This window comes from Microcaecilia unicolor, chromosome 7, assembly GCF_901765095.1.
Source record: "Microcaecilia unicolor chromosome 7, aMicUni1.1, whole genome shotgun sequence".
Lineage (NCBI taxonomy): Eukaryota > Metazoa > Chordata > Amphibia > Gymnophiona > Siphonopidae > Microcaecilia > Microcaecilia unicolor.
Window position 1 is genome coordinate 185,237,416 of NC_044037.1, and position 23,751 is coordinate 185,261,166.

At 49.0% G+C, this 23,751-nt stretch overlaps 1 protein-coding gene across 5 annotated transcripts in view; it reads right to left on the reverse strand.

Annotated features, from left to right (window-relative positions):
- The window catches only part of KANSL1L (KAT8 regulatory NSL complex subunit 1 like), a 363,383-nt gene that overhangs the window by 176,586 nt on the left and 163,046 nt on the right, over window positions 1–23,751 (reverse strand). For all 5 annotated transcript variants that reach the window (XM_030209770.1, XM_030209773.1, XM_030209769.1 and 2 more), the window contains exon 7: window positions 1,916–2,078. In XM_030209770.1, the coding sequence (XP_030065630.1) occupies window positions 1,916–2,078 (163 nt within the window). The remainder of the gene's footprint in view (window positions 1–1,915; window positions 2,079–23,751) is intronic.

The following is a 23,751-nucleotide window of genomic DNA, read 5'->3' on the forward strand; positions in this document are numbered from 1 at the left end:
GAAGGTCGTCTGGTACTAGCCATCTTGGGGTTGACCGCCTGAGAAGCCGCAACCTCAGGGTCCTCTATATTCAGGGCTTCCAGCGCCTGAGAGATAAAGGAGGACAACTCCTCCTTATAGAAAATCCTCACGGCGGAAGAGTCCTCCGGTTTATCAGTGAGGACACCATCCTCCACGTCCTCTACCCCGTTCTGCTCCGAGAGCCACCATGGAAGAAGCTGCAGGCGAACGTATGCAGGACCCCTCCTCAGACCCCAAAGAAAGCCTAGGCTATTTAAGGAAGGAGAAATCCTCTGGGGAAAAACCCAAAATCTCTTGGTTACCCCCAGACACCCTGAGAGAATCAAAGGCTGAAGCTGGTGCAGCCACGGGAGGGGGACAAAACCCTTTTCAACAAAAACGCCTGATGGAGTAGCAAAATAAACTCTGGCAAAAACCCCTCCCCCGCAACAAAGGTCGCAGCCATGGCACCTGCACCACCGCCCACAGTGCCTGACAGCGCCCCCCCCCGCCCCAACTCCCCTACCAGCGGGGAAGCTTTGCCCAAAACTGCTACCGGAGCCAGCTCCGCAACCGATTGCAAAATCCCAGGCTCTGGGAAGGAAAGCACGCTCGGGGGGGGGGGGGGGGGCACTCCGTCGAGTCCCGCAAAATCAGCACACCCCGCGCTGCAAAGGCCCGCCGCTGAACGTCGTTTCCCGCATCGGGAACAGCATTTTACCGCCTCCACTGCCATCGCCCGCCACCGAACAGGAACCCAGCAGGACTTACCCCGAACCGGGAAAGTGCGGGAACTGACAGCTGAGCCGAAGAAAAAAAACTCTCCGACGCCACTTCGAGGCAGGCTCAGACAAGCAGGCAACAGAAAACAGGACTCGGACAGCAGTAACACAAACCTGCTCTCAAAAACACACTTCCCTGTGCTTTTCTGTTTCTCTTATAAACAAATTCTATGGTTCTATTTTTTTTTTTTTAGTGAGGAGGCAGAAAGGAACAGCAACAGCCTGTTCCGAGGGAATTTGAGGTGCAGCAGGGACCCAGCAACTGTGTATGCTGCCAAATGGGACACCACCCGTCCGCCACCCCTGGCTCAAACTGGCCACTGGCTGAGGAGCACCCTCAGAGGCCTTGGGCCCAGGAGCTGGAGAAAAAGCCGTCCAGCACCTGCTGAGATAGAGACATACTAACTGAGGAAGGAGCTGGCCGTCTGGCATCACTGCCTTTAGTTTGTTTATGTCTATCCCCACCTGCTGGTAGGCAGACTTAACCCACTAGTTCCTGGATTCATCTGCTGCAAGTGACAAGGAACTACCGTTAGTAATATGTAATTTATCTTTAAAATCAAGAAATGTACCGGAAGACTGGAGGGTAAAAAAGGTTCCAGAGGTGATCCGGGAGTTATAGACCGGTAAGCCCGACGTTAGTGCTGGGCAAAATGGTAGAGATTATAAAGAACAAAATTACAGAACATATTCAAAAGCATGGATTAATGAGACAAAGCCAACATGGATTTAGTGAAGGGAAAGCTTGACTCACCAATCTATTACATTTCTTTGAAGGGGTGAACAAACATGTGGATAAAGGTGAGCCGGTCGATATTGTGTATCTGGATTTTCAAAAGGCATTTGACAAAGTACCTCATAAAAGATTCCAGAGGAAATTGGAAAGTCATGGGAAAGGAGGTAGTGTCCTACTGTGAATTAAAAACTGGTTAAAAGATAGAAAACAGAGAGTAGGGTTAAATGGTCAGTATTCTCAATGGAGAACGGTAGATAGCTGGGTTCCCAACTATCTACTTGATTACTATTCTATAAAGTTCTAAGCACAATGGACTGAAGCTAAGATTAGCAGTGAAACCAAACATATATTGTTTCAATACAAAATGTGTTTTTTTTTTAATCCTAAATAGACTTACCTGAAGGCAGTGACAAGACTGGATGAAAAGAGGAGTCTACTTCCAGTATGTGTTGTCCCAGTGCCCTAGTCTTGCTCTTTTCACAGTTACTACATGTTGAAGTTGGCACTGCAAAAGGCAGCTGTCTACCACAATGCAGCAGGATGGCTTCAGATGACAATGGCTGCAAAGATATTTACAGAGTAAATTGGAAATGCAGATGGGGTCATATCATTAAACTGAGGAAGAAAAACTCAAGACGACATGAAGAAATATTCCTTACCAAGAGTGTGACAGATATCTACAATAAATATTAAAAACAAAAAGAAGTCCAACAGTTATTTAAATTTGCTTATGGGCAATATTTCTCAAAACATACAAAAGTGGATGATCATAAGGCAAATCACTTCTATAGATCTTCCAGACCTTACCATTGCTAAGCGTAAACATCGGTGCACTTGCCTATGGGGCTCATTTTCAAATCACTTAGACTTATATAGTAACCTATGGAACTTTATAATATATAAGTCTAAGTGCTTTGAAAATATGCCTCCACAATCACCTACATTTAACATATTTATAGCACCTTTAGGGCGAAAGCTTAATGGGAAAATTAGGTTCTTACCTTGGTAATTTTCTTTCCTTTAGTCACAGTAGATGAATCCATTAACTGATGGGTTGTATCCGCCTACCAGCAGGTGGAGATAGAGAACACTGAAAGACCATAGTGCCTCTAGGACGGCTAGTCCCAACTGCCTTCAGTATTTGAGATTTCCAAAGCAGAGTGAACCACAAAGGTATAATAACATAAACTTTCCTCACAGCGAAAAAACGCCCCATAACAGGAGCATCAAAGGAGGGACGATCTCAACCTCCTGTAGAAGAACATCATGTAGAAATTCTGATAACTGTTTTCCAACTTCTCCCAATGAGATTTATATCTGCATGAAACATCTGAACAAAAAACAAAGCCAGACAGGGAGGGATCATGGATTCATCTGCTGTGACTAAAGGAAAGAAAATTAAAGGTAAGAACCTAATTTTCCCTTCCTTGTCATCAGCAGCAGATGAATCCATTAACTGATGGGCTGTACAAAAGCAATCCCTACTTAGGGAGGAAACAGACCACTCTGCGAGCCAATACTTGAGCTCCAAAATGCGCGTCCTGCTTCGCTGCAGCATCCAGCCTGTAATGCCGGACAAAGAAAAGCTGAGAAGCCCAAGTAGCCGCACTACAGATCTCTTGAAGAGAGAGTGCATCCGTTTCAGCCCATGAGGAGGAGATGGCTCTCATGGAATGCGCCTTAAACGTTTCAGGCGGAGACCGACCTGAAAGCAGATATGCAGCAAAAATGACTTCCTTGAGCCAACTGGCTATAGTTGCCTTAGACGCTGGGCCTCCACACCGAGGACCTGACAACAAGACAAAAAGGTGATCAGAAGTCCTGAAGTCATTTGACATCTGTAGATACTGCAACAGCGCCCTGCGGACATCCAGAAGATGTAACTGGCCAAAGGAGTCCAGGAACTCTTCCCTAGAAAAGGAAGGAAGAAAAATGGGCTGGTTCAGGTGGAACACTGAAACCACCTTAGGCAGGAAGGGAGGCACTGTACGTACCGTTACTCCGGACTCCGAGAATTGCAGAAAAGGGTCCTGACAGGACAGCGCCTGCAGCTCAGACACGCGTCCAGCTGACGTCATGGCCACCAAAAAGACTGTCTTGAGAGTCACATCCTTCTCCGAAGCTCGCTTAAACGGCTCAAAGGGCGAACACTGAAGAGCATTCACTAGCTCCAGGTTCCAAGCCGGACCGGGCAACCGGCCAGGAGGACGGAGCCTAAGCACCCGTCTGAGAAATCTGGCAATGTCCGGATGAGCAGCAAGGGACAAGCCAACGACTTTCCCTCAATAGCATGATAATGCTGCCACTTGCACCCGCAGGGAATTGTAAGCCAGGCCTTTTTGTAAGCTCTCCTGCAAAAAGTCCAGCACAGTTGAGACTATAGCTCGCATGGGTGTGATCGCCTTTGAAACACCCCACGCCTCAAATTTGCGCCAGATCCGAGCATAAGCTGCAGAGGTGGACCGCTTGCGGGCCTGCAAGAGAGTGGAGATGACCTTGTTAGAGTAGCCCTTGTCTCTCAATTGCGCCCTTCTCAAAAGCCAGGCCGTAAGACCAAATCAGCAGGGATCCTCCATAGACACCGGATCCTGAACCAAAAGGTTCGGCACCAGGGGTAAATGCACCGCAGCGTCCACCAACATCCGGTGGAGATCCGCATACCACGGACGCCTTGGCCAATCTGGAGCGATGAGAATCACCAGACCTCAGTAGGACTCGTCTTATCAAGGGACAAGGAGGGAACACATACAGGAGGTCCGAGGGCCAGGGTTGAGCCAGAGCATCCAACCCCGCTGAGTTAGGATCTCTCCTTCTGCTGAAAACGCGAGGTACTTTGGCGTTTGCACTTGACGGAGTTTGCACTTTGGCACAAATCTGAAGAAAAACTTCTTCTGCCAGTTCCCATTCCGCTGGGTCGATTTGATGCCTGCTGAGAAAAATCGGCTTGCACGTTGCTCTGACCTGCTATGTGAGCTGCTGACAGAAGATGCAGATGGAGCTCGGCCCAGTGGTAAATCTGAGCACCGCCCTGACGATTTATGTATGCCACCACTGTCGTGTTGTCTCACAAAACTCGGACAGCAAGCCCCTTCAGAGTCTTTTGAAAGGCCATAAGAGCCTGGAATATTGCTCTCAGTTCCAAGCGATTGATGGACCACCCCGCTTCCATGGGTGTCCACAGACCCTGAGCATAGCTTCCCTGGTAATGCGCTCCCCAGCCTAGAAGGCTGGCATCTGTTATCACCAGACACCAGGAAGGAAGCGCCAGAGGCATTCCTTGGCGCAGCATCCTGTCAGAGAGCCACCACTCCAAACTGAGCCGGGCCACAGGGAGCAATGTTAGTCTGCGTTGATATTCCTGGGACATCGGAGACCATTTTTGAAGCAGGGCAATCTGCAGAGGCCTCATATGCGCTCTCGCCCAAGGCACCACCTACAAGGTGGCCGTCATCGACCCCAGCAACTGGACAAAGTCCCAAGCTCGCGGGCGAGGGATCCGCAGGAGCAGACGGACCTGATTCTGAAGCTTGCACCGCCTTTGGTCGGGGAGAAAGACAAACCTCGATGCCGTGTCAAACCGGACACCTAAATGCTCGAGAGACTGAGAGGGGGTCAGGTGACTTTTGGGTATATTGACCACCCAGCCTAGCGCCTGCAGGACCGCCACCGCTCTGGCTGTAGCAAGATGACTCTCGGTTGCCGAGTCCGCTCTGATGAGCCAGTCGTCGAGATAAGGGTGAACTCTGATACCCTCTCGCCTGAGACAGGCAGCTACGACCACCATTACCTTGGAAAAGGTACGGGAAGCTGTGGCTATGCCGAAAGGCAAGGCCTGAAACTGGAAATGCTTTCCCAACACTGCAAAGCGGAGGAACCGCTGGTGTGGAGGCTAGATAGGAATGTGCAAATAAGCTTCTTTTAGGTCCAGAGACGAGAGAAACTCTCCTAGCTGTACCGCCGCAATGAGGGAGCGCAGGGTTTCCATGCAAAAATGTCGTAGTCTGAGAGCCTCGTTTACTCTTCGTAAGTCGAGGATTGGCCTCTGAAAGACCCACCTTTTCGAGGCACGACAAAATTAATGGAATAGCAGCCGCAGCAGGCACCGGGATTACCGCTCCGAGGTGCAGCAAGACTTGTAAGGTCTCCTCTAGCGACACCTGTTTTACGGCAGTGCCGCATTGGGACTCCACAAACACGTCTCTCACCGGGGCACCGAATTCCAGTCGGTAACCTTCTCTGATCATGTCCAGGACCCACTGATCTGAGGTAATCTTGGTCCACTCCTCTAGAAAGAGGGAAAGACGTCCTCCTATTGCAGGCAAGGAGGAGTGGACCGGCGTCCCATCATTGTGGAGGACGCCCCTGAACTCCTGGCCTTCAACCGGCCCCTGCGGAACGTTTGTCCGAGTGAAAGGAGTTCCTCTGCTGAAAACGGTCACATTGAGAAAACCCAGCAGAGCGCCCCAGGCGATACCTTCGAGCTTCACGGAAGCAAAGTCTGGAAGAGGAGGGAAACACAGAACCCTTGGAAGAAGGCCTCGGCCTATCCTCAGGTAACCTATGGGGTTTAGATTCCCCCAGGTCTTTCACAATCTTCTCCAATTCCTCTCCAAATAACAGGATGCCCCGAAAGGGTAGCCTCACCAGTCTTTGCTTAGAAGCCATGTCAGCCGCCCAAAGAAGGCGGCGGGTGGACCCCACCACATACATCTGTTTAGCCGAAGCTCTGACCAGATCATACAGGGCGTCAGCCAAAAATGACAGGGCCGCCTCCATCCGCGGGGCAACCTCAGAAAGGGAACCCGCACCATTGGCGGGCTGTTCTACTGCCTGCTGCAGCCAGGACAGACATGCTCGGGCTGCATAGGAACTGCAAATAGACGCCCTCACCGCCGTGACCAATGCATCCACTTTAGGCATCCCCAAAGGGGCTAAGTGCTCCTCACGCAGAGGGTAAAGCTGACCCATAGCCCTAGCCACTTTCAAAGGCCCATTGGGGTCAGACCATTGAGCAGAAATAAGCTCTTGGATAGAGTCATGCATCGGAAAGGTCTGAGAAGGCTTCTTAGTACTCGCCATCCTAAGATTAACAGAGGAGGCCTTGCCTTCAGCAGGATCATCAATCGAGAGGGCCTGCAAGGCGTCAGTAATGAGAGCTGGCAGCTCGTCACGGTGGAAAATCTGGACCGCACTGAGATCATCCAAATCCAGTGGCAAACAGGCACCCTCCTCTGGATCATCCGTCCCTGAGGGCCTGCCAGATCCCTCAGACTCACCACAGCCTGACCACGGGGAGGGGGGGTGGGGAAGGATATGCGCCACTTTCAGACGGGGAATTTACCCGTCTAAGTTTAGCGTGTTTCCAACGCTCGGGGGAGGAAATAACCTCTGAAGTCATCCCCGGGGCATCAACACCCGGAGGTAAGCCAGGATGCAACGCAGTGTCAGACACCTGCGGCAGAGCTCTTTTCAGCATGAAAGCCTTATGCATTAACAGCACAAACTCAGGGGAGAAAAACTCACCCTGACCCTCTGCCTCCGAATTAGGAGAAACGGATGTAGTAGCTCCTCTGGCAGCCTCTAAACGAGGTATCCCCCTGCACTCAGACTCTTTCGCAACAGCGAGGGTCGAGACATGCGGCGCTTCCAAAATGACGCCCGCTGCCAGCTCCATCGAGCAGGAAGAAACATTGCTCGCCATGCTCATACTAGCGTGAGCGTCTAAGGTAAAATTATGTATAATCATACCTGATAATTTTCTTTCCATTAATCATAGCTGATCAATCCATAGACTGGTGGGTTGTGTCCATCTACCAGCAGGTGGAGATAGAGAGCAAACTTTTGCCTCCCTATATGTGGTCATGTGCTGCCGGAAACTCCTCAGTATGTCGATATCAAAGCTCCATCCGCAGGACTCAGCACTTAGAGAATTACACCCACGAAGGGACACTCTGCCCAGCTCACCACCGCCGAAACGGGGAGGGGAATTAACCCAGCTCATCCCCACACAAGTGGGGGAGGGGAATCCGTCCAGCTCATCCCCGCGGAGCGGGGGAGGGACACCACACCTGCCGATGCGGGGGGATCTGGCTTATCCTGCAACCGCAACCGCGGGAGGAGCTGACTGACCCGAACACCGCCGAAGCGGGAGGGGTACAAAACTGCCCTACAGCCGCACGAAGCGGGAGGGAGTGCCGGCAGAATTTATGTCTCAATCCAGCCCCGTAAAACGGAGGGGAGAGGAATGCAGCAGCTCACTGTAACACAAACTCGTCTTAACTCTTGAAGAATCCAAGTGAAAAAACTTGAACACGAAGTCTTTCTGAAGTAACTGAAGAGTAAACTTGAACCTGAAATGCAACCAGAATAAAACAATACAGATATCTGGGAGGGGCTATGGATTGATCAGCTATGATTAATGGAAAGAAAATTATCAGGTATGATTATACATAATTTTACCTTCCATATCATCAAGCTGATCAATCCATAGACTGGTGGGATGTACCGAAGCAGTACTCACCCAGGGCGGGACATAGAAATCCCTGACCGCAACACTGAAGCTCCAAACCGGGCCTCCGCCCGAGCAGCCACAGTCAAACGGTAATGCTTGGAGAATGTATGAGCCGAAGCCCAAGTTGCCGCCTTGCATATCTCTTCCAAGGAGACGGATCCGGTCCCTGCCATCGAGGCCGCCTGAGCTCTCGTGGAGTGAGCCTTCAGCTGGATAGGCGGCACCTTCCCCGCGGCCACATAAGCCGCTGCAATGGCTTCCTTGACCCATCTTGCCACTGTAGGCTTAGCAGCCTGCAGACCCTTACGAGGGACCTGCAAACAGGACAAACAGATGATCCGATTGCCGGAAATCATTGGTCACTTCCAAGTATCTGAAGATGACTCGTCTCACATCCAGATAATTAAGAGCAGAGTACTCCTCTGGGTAGTCCTCCCTACGAAAGGAAGGGAGACAGAGCTGCTGATTCACATGGAAGCGAGAAACAATCTTGGGCAGAAAGGAAGGCACTGTGCGAATAGTCACTCCTGCCTCAGTGAACTGCAGAAAAGGCTCTCGACATGAGAGCGCCTGGAGCTCGGAAACTCTTCTGGCTGAAGCGATAGCCACCAAAAAGACTGCTTTCAACGTCAGGTCTTTCAGAGATGCCCTCGACAAGGGTTCAAACGGCGGCTTCTGCAATGCTCTTAGCACCAGGTTGAGATTCCACGCAGGCACCACTGAGTGCAGAGGAGGGCGCAGGTGATTAACTCCCTTGAGAAAGCGCACCACATCTGGCTGGGAAGCCAGGGAAGCACCCTTCAGGCGGCCCCTGAAGCAAGCCAGAGCCGCTACCTGGACCTTAAGGGAACTGAGCGACAGGCCTTTGTCCAGACCTTCTTGCAGGAACGCCAACACTGAAGAAATTGGAGCAGTGAAGGGAGAAAGTGAGCCTGCTTCACACCACGCTGCAAAGATACGCCAAACCCTGGCGTAAGCAGTAGAAGTAGAGCGTTTCCTCGCTCTCAGCATAGTGGCGATGACCTTGTCTGAGAAGCCCTTCTTCCTCAGACGCTGCCGCTCAATAGCCAGGCCGTAAGACCAAAGGGGGAGGGATCCTCCATCACCACGGGACCCTGATGTAACAGGCCCTGCTCCACTGGCAGCCGCAGAGGATCGTCGATTGAGAGCCTGATCAAGTCCGCATACCAGGGACGTCTGGGCCAATCCGGACCCACCAGGATTATCCTGCCGGGATGTCTTGCCACCCGGTCTAGGACCCTGCCCAACATGGGCCAGGGTGGGAATACATAGAGAAGCTCTTGTGTCGGCCATTGTTGGAGAAGAGCATCTACTCCCAGGGATCGAGGGTCCCGTCCTCTGCTGAAGAAGCGCGGCACTTGGCAATTGGCCGATGACGCCATCAGATCTAGGCTCGGCTGGCCCCAGCGCTTCGTGATGTCCAAGAACGCCTGAGCAGATAGCTGCCACTCTCCGGGCTCCAAGGTATGGCGACTGAGAAAGTCCGCCTTGACATTCATGACTCCGGCAATGTGGGCCGCTGACAGCTGTTCCAGGTTCGCTTCCGCCCACTGGCATAGACTCATAGCCTCCTTGGCTAGAGGGGCGCTCTTGGTACCTCCCTGGCGGTTGACATAGGCCACAGCCGTGGCATTGTCCGACAGTACCCGTACAGGCTTCAGCACCAGTACCGGGATGAACTCCAAAAGCGCCAACCGAATGGCTCTGAGTTCCAGGAGGTTGATAGACCACTTCGCCTCTGCAGGAGACCAGAGCCCCTGCGCTGTCCTTCCCAAGCAGTGGGCTCCCCAGCCCGACAATGAGGCGTCCGTCGTGACGACAATCCACTCTGGGGTCACCAGAGGCATTCCTGCAGACAACTTGTCTGTCTGCATCCACCAGCTCAGCGCCTTGCGCACTGCTGGATCCAAGGGAAGACGCACCGCATAATCCTCCGACATCGGAGTCCAGCGCTGCAGCAGAGAGTGTTGTAGTGGTCTCATATGAGCCCTGGCCCAGGGCACTACTTCCATCGTGGCCGTCATAGAGCCCAACAGCTGCACATAGTCCCAAGCCCGAAGAGAGGCTACCAGGAACTGGTCCACCTGAGCCTGAAGCTTGACAATCCGATTGTCTGGCAGGAACACTCTGCCCACATGGGTGTCGAATCGAACTCCCAGATACTCCAGGGACTGAGTCGGGCGCAGCTGGCTCTTCTCCCAGTTGATGATCCATCCCAGGGAGCTCAAAAGAGCAACTACCCGGTCCACAGCTTTGCCGCACTCTGCATAAGAGGGGGCTCGGATCAACCAGTCGTCCAGATAAGGATGGACTTGTACTCCTTCCTTTCGCAGGAAGGCCGCTATGACCACCATTACTTTGGAAAAGGTCCGCGGAGCAGTAGCCAACCCGAACGGGAGGGCTCTGAACTGGAAGTGTCGGCCCAGGACTGCAAAACGCAGAAAGCGTTGATGAGGAGGCCAGATGGGAATATGCAGGTACGCTTCCTTGATGTCCAAGGAAGCCAGGTACTCCCCTGCCTTCACTGCCGCTATAACAGAGCGGAGAGTCTCCATGCGAAAGTGCCGCACTTTCAAGGCCCGATTGACCCCTTTGAGGTCGAGGATAGGCCGGACAGAACCTCCTTTCTTTGGTACCACAAAGTAAATGGAGTAACGCCCCTTGCCAAGCTGACTTTCTGGCACCGGAACGACCGCACCCAGGCGGATCAGATTGTCCAAAGTCTGCTGCACTGCCACAGCTTTGACCGGAGACTTGCAGGGAGAGAGTACAAACCCGTCTCTTAAGGGTCGGCAGAACTCTAGCTTGTAGCCGTCTCTGATGACTTCCAGCACCCAAGCGTCTGAAGTTATTGTGGTCCACTCGCCCAGAAACGAGGACAGCCGTCCTCCAATCTGCACTGGGGCGTGGACCAAGACCCCGTCATTGGGTACGAGACCCTGGGGGAGGACCGGAGGGAGCACCTCCGGGACGGCGGTCTCTGCGAAAGGAACGCTGCTTGGGGGAGAAAAGCCTCTTAAAGGCAGAGGGGGCAGAAGAACCCGACCTGCCCGGGCGGTACCGACGGGCTTCCTGAAACCGTCCTCTGGAGGTACCGGGACGAGCACTAGCCCGAGCCCTGACCTCTGGTAACTTCTTGCCCTTAGACGTGCCGAGATCGGTCACGATTTTGTCCAGCTCGACCCCAAAGAGCAGCTTGCCTTTAAAAGGCAACCTAGCCAGGCGGGATTTAGAGGCGTGGTCAGCAGACCAATGTTTCAGCCAAAGCCACCGCCGCGCAGAGACTGTCTGAGCCATGCCTTTAGCTGAGGCTCTCAAGACATCATACAGCAAGTCTGCCAAATAGGCTAAGCCCGATTCCAGGGCTGGCCAATCATCCCTCAAGGAATGATCCGAGGGGGAAGCCCGCTGCACCATAGTCAGGCACGCCCTGGCCACATAGGAGCCGCAAACTGAGGCCTGCAAACTTAAAGCAGCCGCCTCAAAGGACGACCTTAAGGCCGCCTCCAATCTCCTGTCTTGGGCGTCCTTTAGGGCCGTGCCACCTTCCACCGGCAATGCCGTTTTCTTAGTCACCGCAGTGATTAAAGAATCCACGGTAGGCCACAGATAGGCCTCACGTTCACTCACAGCCAAAGGATAGAGGCGGGACATAGCCCTAGCCACTTTAAGGCTCGCTTCTGGGACATCCCATTGAGCCGAAATTAAGGTGTGCATGGCATCATGCACGTGGAAGGTTCTAGGCGGGCGCTTCGTCCCCAGCATAATGGCAGAGCCAACAGGGGCTGAGGGAGAGACGTCCTCCGGAGAGGAAATCTTCAAAGTGTCCATGGCCTGTAACAACAGGTTGGACAAATCCTCTGGGCGAAAAAGCCGCGCTGCAGAGGGGTCATCCGCTCCATCCGAGCGGGGATCCGTCTCTTCCAAGGAATCCGCAAAGGACCGTTGGGAGACCTCAGACACGCTGCCCTCATCTACATCGGAGGAGACAAATTCCTCCAAGGCCTGGGAATCAACCCGAGGGCGTTTACCTCTGGGAACCTCAACCTCTTTACCAGACGAGGGAGCGGGGGCAGCGTTGTGCATGAGGAAGGCCTGATGCAGCAGCAAAACAAACTCGGGGGAGAAACCCCCCAGACTGTGCACCTCCGCAGCCTGGGCAACAGCCCTAGGCGCACTCTCAACCGGCGCTCGCAACAGCGGGGGAGAGGCCTGCTGCGCATCCAAAATGTCGTCCGGCGCGAAACTCCGCGAAGGAGCCGCGCGGGAAGAACGGCTCTTAACTTTAGCCGCTTCTGTGCCGTCGCCCAAATTAAGGGCGTTCATGGCATTAATGTCTCCAACCTCAAGGGCGGCCCAAGAAGAAGCCGTCCGAGCCGCGTGGCCGGCCAAAATGGCGGAGGCGAGGAGCGGGGGATGGGCGTTTATGGCGGGAAAAACCGCCACGCCGGAGGAAGGACCGGGACATTCATCGGTCACGAAACTGCCACCCAACAAGGGCGAATCAGGCTTTAAGACCCCCGCATCCCCTCTAGAAGCGCTCAAGCAACCCGGGGAGCGACCCTTTGCGCCCTCGCCCTCCGACGCCATGTGCCACGAGGAGAAGAATCGGGGAACCCCCGCCCGCTATAAAAAGGTAAAATTACCTGCTGTCCGCTCCGAGTTGTAACGACCTGGTGTCCCAGTGAGTAGCTGCAATAGACGCTTAAATAAACGTCGAAACAAACGCCTTTAAAGACGTTTAAAATTTTTTTTTTTTTTTTTTTTTTTTTTTAACGGAGCCAGCGGGAGGGGGGAGAAAAGGAGGGACCTGGCACCACCAGGTTTGCACTTGCTCAAAAGAGCCCTCAACCCCAGGCACTCAACAAAACCTAAAAATTAGGCTTGGAGGCCTAGCCAGAGCTGCTGCTGCTGTGTGTGACCACCACCTGCTGAGATAGAGAACATACTGAGGAGTTTCCGGCAGCACATGACCACATATAGGGAGGCAAAAGTTTGCTCTCTATCTCCACCTGCTGGTAGATGGACACAACCCACCAGTCTATGGATTGATCAGCTTGATGATATGGAAGGAGCACGTTTTACACAGCCTCGCTGCTGATCTGCGTTTACCACAACGGGAGCAGCGCTTAACTCCTTCATCAGCCATCGTCCGACAGGACAGGAATATAGCAATAAAATGGTGGCTTCGCGCCAAAACTTACCCCGATCGGAATGGCGTCCGTGGGACCTCCCCGGAGGAGCTGGGCACCATTCTCACCTCAGAGGACTGAGTCTAAGAGCTCCGGTCAAGCTGCACTGAACCAGAATCACTGGGAAAAGCCTCAGAACAGACACGCAGTAAAAGCGCGCTTTTTTTTTTTAACGCTGTGAGGAAAGTTGGAGGCAGGCAGCAACAGAGGGACTCTGGGAGGCAGGGGGAATGGGTGAGGCAGGGAAAGGGTGAACCTATATGCCTTTAAAGTGGGCACCACCAGCCACAACACCCCTGCTCAACTGGAAAAGCACAGGAGCCACCCCAGGCAGTCTGAAATCCAGGAGCTGATCAAGCTACGTCCACACCTGCTGGGAGATAGAGAAATACTGAAGGCAGTTGGGGCTAGCCGTCCTAGAGGCACTATGGTCTTTCAGTGTTCTCTATCTCCACCTGCTGGTAGGCGGATACAACCCATCAGTTAATGGATTCATCTGCTGCTGATGACCAGGAAGAGTCAGGATTCCATCCATGCTATGCAGACAATGTTACAATTTATATTCTCTTTAAGGATGATCTCAAGCAATTTTACCTAGCATTAAACAAGGCTTAAAAACTCTGGGCAGCAAAAGTTTTATTAAAATTCAACATAAATAAACCCAAATTTTTGGTTTTGAGCAGTCTGTTTAACCCAATTTTAGTTAAAGAGATGGAGTGGAGGAGTGGCCTAGTGGTTAGTGTGGTGGACTTTGGTCCTGGGGAACTGAGATCAATTCCCACTTCAGACACAGGCAGCTCCTTGTGACTGTGGGCAAGTCACTTAACCCCCCATTGCCCCATGTAAGCCGCATTGAGCCTGCCATGAGTGGGAAAGCGCGGGGTACAAATGTAACAAAAAAATATATATATATATATATATTAAGTGTATTACATATTCCTTTTCTTCCCTGTGGATAATGAACTTTTGAGCCTCAGGCACAGGGTATTATCACAAAAATATTTAAGCTCCTTTGGAAGCTCAAACGGATAAGATCTTATTGAAACAGATGTATTTCAGCTCATGTACCTCTCCTTCTTGGAAAAGCTAGTTAAAGGGTTGAAAACAGAGTAGCACTATGTGGTCAATTACCAATCTTGGCTTAATTAATTAAATTTATTTGGATTTATTTACTGCCTTTTTGAAGTAATTCACTCAATGTGGTGTACAGTAAGAATAAATCTAACATAAGCGACAATTACAGAAGTAAAATTATTCAAATAATACAAAGCATGGCAATGTCAACACAATATGTAATTAATAGACAGAATAGGGTATAAGCTAAGATGAAACATATAGATAGGTAAGAGTAGAAGGAGACAGAAAATAAGGGGACTAATTTAAAGAAAGTTGCACATGAGTTCAGAGTGGTGATTAAATATCACAGATAGGGTAGGAGTGGATAAACATGTCCTGCTGCAGTATGTGCAGCCTGTGTCACTCCTTGTGTAACAGGTTAGTTACTTCTTCCATTAAAGGTCTGGTTGAAGAGCCAAGCCTTCACCTGCTTCCTGAAGTAAAGATAGTTTTGTGTGAAGCGGAGAGAAACAGAGCCTTTCATGGAGTGCATTCTAGAGTGTGGGGGCTACTCAGGAGAAGGCTCGCTTGAGGGTATCACATTGTGTAATGTTTTGGGGTTTTTTTTGGAGAGGATGTGGTTAGAGACACTACTTGGAAGGACCTTAGTGTCCTTGGAGGTGTGTAGAGGGTGATCAAGTTCTTCAAGTACTCGGGGCTATTTCCTTTAAGGGCCTAAATGTATTTTTTTAACTTTTGTTTTTATTAGTTTTCAAGTAACAAACAATACTTGTAGAAATACAATTGGCTACATCCAACAGTTCAATAAGAAATAAATCCTCTACACTGACTAAACACTTGAGCCATACCCAACATGAAAACCCATTCCCCCCTCCCACTAGCCTTAAGGCTGCAAAAACTTTGGTTTTAAAAAAGAAAAAACAGGATCAAAGAACAAAACTGAAAGTTAAACGGTATGAATGGAGTGGCACATAACAGGTGTGTCCAAAATAACCCCTTGTTACAGAAAAACTGGGAAACCAAGGTCAACAATCTAAGACGGTAGAGTCTTACACCAGGTAAGAAAAGGTACCCATATCCGCTGTAAACAGTCAATCGGCCTCACTTCTGCACAGTTAATTTACTAAGATATTAAGCATCCCACAGGGCACTCTGGAGCTGCGTCTTCAACAGAAATGCGGAGTCACATCAAACTCAAATACGTCCGCTTCATGGACACCTGAATGTGGAGCACCGCAAGGATCACCCCTCTCACCAACCATTTTCAACATAATGATGATCCCATTGGCAAAACTCCTATCAAATCATAACCTCAACCCATATATATACGCAGACGATGTAACAATATACATCCCTTTCAAACAAGATATCAAAGAAATATCCAACGAAATCAACCAAAGTCTACACATCATGAACACCTGGGCAGATGCATTTCGACTGAAACTAAACGTGGAAAAAACTCAATGCCTAATACTCACCTCCCAATACAACACGAATGAATTTACCACCTTAAACACACCAAAAGTAAACCTTCCAATCTCAGAAACTTTAAAAATCCTTGGAGTCACTATCAATCGCCACCTAACACTCGAAACCCATGCAAACAAAACACAACCAAAAAGATATTCTACTGCATGTGAAAATTGAAAAGAATAAGACCATTCTTCCCAAGATTTATCTTTCACATCCTAGTGCAATCCCTCGTACTCAGCCATCTGGATTACTGCAATTCACTATACGCAGGTTGTAAAGAGCAAATACTGAGGAGACTTCAAACAGCCCAGAACACAGCAGCCAGACTCATCTTCGGAAAACCAAAATACGAAAGTGCAAAACCCTTACGAGAGAAGCTACACTGGCTCCCACTTAAGGAATGCATTACTTTTAAAGTATGCACATTAGTCCACAAAATTATTCACGGTGAAGCTCCAGCCTACATGTCTGACTTAATAGACCTACCACCCAGGAACGCTAAAAGATCATCTCGAACTTTCCTTAACCTCCATTTCCCTAATTGCAAAGGCATAAAATACAAAGCGCTGCACGCATCAACCTTTTCTTACATAAGCATGCAACTCTGGAATATACTACCGCGCAACTTGAAAAGAATCCACGAACTAACCACCTTCCGCAAATTACTGAAGACTCATCTCTTTGAGAAAATTTACTGTAAGGATCAATACACATGAAGTCCACACTCACTGTTCCAGAAATACACCAATACATTCTTTTCTGAAATCTCATCCCCCGTAATTTTATTACACTTAAACCTTCACTCTCAAAAAATGTTATACCGAATGTTCATTTGCTAAGGTTCTATTACCCTATTAATTTCCCGTTGTCTCCTTCCATTGTTCTTTTCCTTGTCCTATTCCCTAACGATACCTTGACTCTGCTTTCGCTTAAATTCTCACAATGTAATCCATAACTGAATTGTAACAAATTGTATTTCCATTATTTACAATGTATTGTAAGCCACATTGAGCCCGCAAATAGGTGGGAAAATGTGGGATACAAATGCAATAAAATAAATAAATAAATAAATCTCCAGCACTTAGCCATCTCTTGCCAAAGAACTGCTATACAGGGAAAAAGCACCTTTACCACATCAGGGTAAATAGATACAGAGGGGCATAATCGAACGTCGCCGGCAAATAGATCGCCGGCGATCTATGTTGGTGGCGGCGCTACAGCTGGCTGGAACCGTATTATTGAAAAAGATGGCCGGCCATCTTTTTTTTCGATAATACAGTTTAGCCCGGCCAAATGCCGTGGAGTTCACTGGGTTTGAGATGGCCGGGTTTGTTTTTCAGCGATAATGGAATTATGTCGGCCATCTCAAACCCCGGCCAAATTCAAGGCATTTGGCAATGGGAGGAGCCAGCATTGTTAGTGCACTGGCCCCCCTGACATGCCAGGACACCAACCAGCCACCCTAGGGATCACTGCGGTGGACTTCAGAAAAGCTCCCACGTGCATAGCTCCCTTACTTTGGGAGCTGAGCCCCCCAACCCCCCCCCCCCCCCCCCCAAACCCACTACCCACAAATGTACTGCACCCACTAAAATTGCTCCAGGGACCTGCATACAGCCTCTAGGACTTATTGCTGCTGTATAACTTTGGCACACCAGTTCACACCTAAAGACTAATCTCTCTGAAAAAGTCCTTTCTTGAAATAAGCACGTTTACTCACAGTTAACTGCAGATCAGAGGTTGTACCCCACTGGCAAAGGTCCCCTGTTACTAAGATTAGCAGTAGGTCAGAGCTGGCACAATGGTGTACAATGCCCTCTTTCAGCACCATTCAAGGTAAGAACTATGTTCTCTAACATGGGTAACACAGGAAAGGGAACTAAAACTGGCTTACAAAAATGGCCACTACCGCATGGACTACAACAGGAAACAAAACAGGGCACACTCTGACCCAGTTAGCAGGGGGGGAAGGCACCATGGGAGTAGAGCCCAGTACCCTACACCCACCACAATGCATTGCTAATGTGACTCTGCAGGGCACCTAACAGAAAAGGTGTCACACTCACCCGAGAGCCACATCGCAACCAGAGAAAGACTGTCGGAGGATACAACACATTCTGCTGTCATGGAGGTGGGTACGGCTGGGTACGGCATTTGAGGCTGGCAAAAAAGGTTTTTAGTTTTATTTTTTTAGTTTGGAAGGGGATTGGTGACCACTGGGGGAGTATGGGGAGGTCATACCCTATTCCCTCCAGTGGTCATTTGGTCAGTTGGGGCACATTTTTGAGGCTTGGTCGTGAAAATAAAAGGACCAAGTAAAGCTGGCGAAATACTGCTTAACACCGCTTTTTTTTTTTCCCGTTATCGGCGAAAGCCGTCCATCTGGTAGCCACGCCCATGCCCGCCCATGTCCCGCCTTCGCTAATCTACCAACATGCCCCCTTGAACTTTCGCCGGCGAAGGGATGGGAAAGCGGCGATGCTGTCAAAAATGCCGCTTTCGATTATACCGATTTCGCCGCTTTTAAGAAATCGCCGGCCATCTCCCGATTTGTGTCGGAAGATGGCCAGCGATCACTTTCGATTATAAGCTGGACAGGCACTATATGCAACAGAAATAGAGCAGAATCTGCTACTACAGAAGCAGAGCGCATAGTGTAAAAAACCCTCGCCCAACCAGTCTACAAAGATCTAATAAGAGAGCAGTCCCACCAAATATGAAAACATGTTCCCACTTCCCCTCCAACACTCCCCCGAAGTAGTAGGGAGGAAATGAGAAATAGTCGCAGGTGCACTGTACCATCTTTACATCAACTTGACCCCATTCTCCTGCAAGTTAGCTGAAATGGAAATATGGGACAAATTGGCGTACGCACTCTCCCACTCCTGCGGAGTCAAGGTACGCCCTACATCAGTCTTCTACTGATGCACATATGATGGTATCCGCTGAAGATATGGATAAGACAAAAGATCATAAAGAGAGGCAATCATCTTTGGCTGGCATAGACCTTTAGCTAGGAACTCCTCAAACAGGGTAGGAGGCGTATAAATTCCTCCCCCCACCCACCCACCCAACAAGGTTCACTGTAAATCAAATGCCTAAGTTGCAAATACACACACACAAAAAAAATCTTTTTATTATCTACATTGAAAATCTGCTGCAGTTCTGAAAAAGAAACAAGAAGACCGCCCTCCCGAATAATCTGACCCAAACTAATCCTTTCCATTCCCAATGTTTAAAAGCATATTTGGGCCAACCCTTTATAAGACTGAGAGTGGGGCACATCAGGGAATTCGGCAACCCTTAAACAATATACGAAAACCATGCACCCACAAAGAGAGGCAGCCATGAATGACAGGATTCAAAATACACCATTCACCAGCAACGTCAAGAGGGGGTCCAAAAATGTTGTTGCAGACATGAACTAACCCCCAACAATTCCCCCTCAATTTGTGCCCATGGAAAGTGAGATGTCTGCCCCCAAGCCATGATGCTACAAACTGCGCCGCCCAATAACAATGTAAATCAGGGAACCCCTAAACCCCCCTTCTCATAAGAACCCACTTAGACACTCTCGGAGGTCGCTTCTTCCAGATATATTGAAAAAGCTTAGGCTCCAAATTCCTCAATATCCGATCCGTGTTGGAACAGGCACCAGAAGAGTCTGACATAAATACAGAAATTTTGGTATATTTTACAAACGGCCATTTGCCCCAACCAAGTACGAGTCAAACCATGCTACCGATCTAAGCACCCCCTGGTAGTTGTATTTATAAATATTAGAAAAATCCAGGCAAATGTTTACTCCCAAGTAACAAATATATTGCTTAGCCCACCTGAAGGGCAGAGAGGTCTTCAGAGAGCATGCCCTATCATGGTCCAGATTAGCATTCAAAATCTCAGATTTAGTAGCATTCATCTTGAAACCAGACAAACTACCGTAATCAGTTAAGGTCTGGGTAATAAGAGGTAGAGACATTTCAGGCTCCGTAACAGTAACAAAATATCATCCAGGAACAGAGAGATTATATATTCTTCTACTCCCACATGCATGCCACGTATACTTGGGGTCTGACATATGTGAGCAGCCAAGGGTTTCACCATCAAGGCGAACAAGAGGGGACAGAGGGCAACCCTGTTGAGTCCCTTGCCCCAGGTGAAAGGCCTCAGAATATCCCTCATTCACTCGAATTCTAGCTCTGAGCAATGCATACAATGCAGTTATCCAAGATTGAAAATGGGGTCCAAAACCCATAGTATCTAAGAGCGTGTTCATAAATGACCACTCCAAGCGGTCAAACACCTTTTCAGAATCAATAGGGAGTAAAACCACAGGAATCCTGTACCCGTCTCATGTACCAGTGAATAGCCTAGCGAACATTATCACCAGTTGTATGCTGAGGAATAAATCTCCACTGATCTTCATGAATGAGACTAGAAACACGGCCAAACGTTTCGCAAGAACACTAGCCATTAATTTAACGTCCAAGTAGAGGAGAGAAATTGGCCGGTAGGAGCCACACTGTTTTGTATCTTTTCCAGGTTTGGGTAAAATAGTAATGCTTACTTCCATCATAAAGGAGGGCAAGTGATCTCCCCCAAAAACACCATTAAAGACTTGAGCCAGTAGTGCAGCCACAAGTCCCCGGAACTTCTTATAGAATTTGGCAGTAAGACCATCCAAGCCAGGGAATTTGCCAGGCTTCAATGATTGGATGGCCAAGTTCATCTCCTCAACCCAAATGTTCTGATCTAGACTCTCCCTCTGGCTCCCAGTAAGACAAGTCAGAGCAATGCCATCTAAGTACTCTCTCAAAGCAAGTGGGGTAGCTCATGTCTCAGAAGTATACAAATCCGAATAGAAACGCAAAATTTAGGCCCTTAGATCTGCAGGCTTAAAATATTATGTTCCACCTGCATCACGAAGGGACACTACTTGTGTATACACCTGCTGCCTCTTCAACTGAGAGGCTAACAGTTTGCTGGCCTGATTAGCCTCCTCAAAGTGTACTTACCTTGCTTTAGTTAAAGTAAACACAATCTCATCTGCCCACAGGGCTTTCAACGACTGACGAAGGTCGTTAACTCGACTCATCAGAGAAGGGATTCTAACCTAGAGAGTCGCTGTTGAAGGTCTTTATCTTTATTCTCCCTTTCCATTTTCATTCTACTAGCCCACATTATGAAACGGCCTCAAACAATAGTCTTTAAGCTATCTCAAAGAGTAACCTCCTGAGTGGAACTGTCTTTGAGGAAAAGAGGTATTTCTTTGTTAAGATCTTGCACAACACACTCCTCATCTAATAAAGCTTCATTAACTCTCCAGAAGTGGTTTCCGATCTTCACCTGGGACTTTATACTGTACCCATGTCGGGGTATGGTCAGACCACACCATGGTATCGATTTCCACCCGTTCCACATTAGAAAGGAAACCTTTATCTAAGAAAAAATAATCGATGCATGAGGAGGAAGCATGTGAAATCGAATAATGTGTAAGAGTTCTGCCGGTACTGTGGAAATGCCTCCATGCATCAACAAGCCCCATATGTTCCAACAAAGCTAACAAAGCTTTTCTGTCAGACTGTTTATACACCACTTGCACGGTAGAGTCCAATTTAGGGTGCAAGGTCATATTAAAGTCATCTCCTAAAACCCACAACCCAGTAGACCACTGACCCGCTCCAGCTCCAGATAAAAAGGTCTCTGGGTGTCATTTGGAGCATACAGTGATCAAATTATAAATGTGCCCCTGGAGGTCAATTTGTAAAGCCAAAAAGCAGCCACTAGGGTCATGCACGACCTGTTTGACAATCGGATGAAGAGAGCTCAAGATCAAAATTCCCACCCCCTGCTTTATCACAGAAGAATGGGAAGCAAAAAATTGCAGCGGATACCCTTTATGTCGTATAAGGTGTTGATGCCGCTTCAATAAATGTGTCTCCTGCAAGAGAGACCATTTGCAACGTCCATTAAGTTGAACTGCCAGTGTTGGATTGACCACTATTTTTCGAGAGGGTCCCAGTATCCACCATCCCCTGAAGAAGCCGTATGGTGAAACGGGTCTGTTGGGTCTGGATACTCATTGCAGGGACGGTCAAGCAAAATCAAGCAAAGCTAAGTTCAATTTTGATTTATCAGAACTTTAGAATTGCTGTGGAGAGCTATTGCCTCATTAATGTTCTCACAAGAGCAACAAGAAAATTTAAAAAACAGTTAACATACACCAGGTTGGACTGGGGGTTTTTATGATTGATGACTAAAGCTAAGAAATGTGGTCTGAATATTCTGGCTCTTAACCGACTATTGAGCTGGTGACCACAGCTTTCTGAGGTCTTTTCCCCCGTTTATCCTTTTTTTAAGGCGTTTCATCCTTATTGAGTTCAGCACACTCTACTGTGGTGTATAAAATGTTTTGTACTTTTTTAGGATCTTGCCAGGTATTTGTGACCTGGATTGGCCACTGTTGGAAACAGGATGCTGGGCTTGATGGACCTTTAGTCTTTCCCAGTATGGCAATACTTATGTACTTACAGTGGTGGAAATAAGTATTTGATCCCTTGCTGATTTTGTAAGTTTGCCCACTGACAAAGACATGAGCAGCCCATAATTGAAGGGTAGGTTATTGGTAACAGTGAGAGATAGCACATCACAAATTAAATCCGGAAAATCACATTGTGGAAAGTATATGAATTTATTTGCATTCTGCAGAGGGAAATAAGTATTTAATCCCTCTGGCAAACAAGACCTAATACTTGGTGGCAAAACCCTTGTTGGCAAGCACAGCGGTCAGACGTCTTCTGTAGTTGATGATGAGGTTTGCACACATGTCAGGAGGAATTTTGGTCCACTCCTCTTTGCAGATCATCTCTAAATCATTAAGAGTTCTGGGCTGTCGCTTGGCAACTCGCAGCTTCAGCTCCCTCCATAAGTTTTCAATGGGATTAAGGTCTGGTGACTGGCTAGGCCACTCCATGACCCTAATGTGCTTCTTCCTGAGCCACTCCTTTGTTGCCTTGGCTGTATGTTTTGGGTCATTGTCGTGCTGGAAGACCCAGCCACGACCCATTTTTAAGGCCCTGGCGGAGGGAAGGAGGTTGTCACTCAGAATTGTACGGTACATGGCCCCATCCATTCTCCCATTGATGCGGTGAAGTAGTCCTGTGCCCTTAGCAGAGAAACACCCCCAAAACATAACATTTCCACCTCCATGCTTGACAGTGGGGACGGTGTTCTTTGGGTCATAGGCAGCATTTCTCTTCCTCCAAACACGGCGAGTTGAGTTCATGCCAAAGAGCTCAATTTTTGTCTCATCTGACCACAGCACCTTCTCCCAATCACTCTCGGCATCATCCAGGTGTTCACTGGCAAACTTCAGACGGGCCGTCACATGTGCCTTCCGGAGCAGGGGGACCTTGCGGGCACTGCAGGATTGCAATCCGTTATGTCGTAATGTGTTACCAATGGTTTTCGTGGTGACAGTGGTCCCAGCTGCCTTGAGATCATTGACAAGTTCCCCCCTTGTAGTTGTAGGCTGATTTCTAACCTTCCTCATGATCAAGGATACCCCACGAGGTGAGATTTTGCGTGGAGCCCCAGATCTTTGTCGATTGACAGTCATTTTGTACTTCTTCCATTTTCTTACTATGGCACCAACAGTTGTCTCCTTCTCGCCCAGCGTCTTACTGATGGTTTTGTAGCCCATTCCAGCCTTGTGCAGGTGTATGATCTTGTCCCTGACATCCTTAGACAGCTCCTTGCTCTTGGCCATTTTGTAGAGGTTAGAGTCTGACTGATTCACTGAGTCTGTGGACAGGTGTCTTTCATACAGGTGACCATTGCCGACAGCTGTCTGTCATGCAGGTAACGAGTTGATTTGGAGCATCTACCTGGTCTGTAGGGGCCAGATCTCTTACTGGTTGGTGGGGGATCAAATACTTATTTCCCTCTGCAGAATGCAAA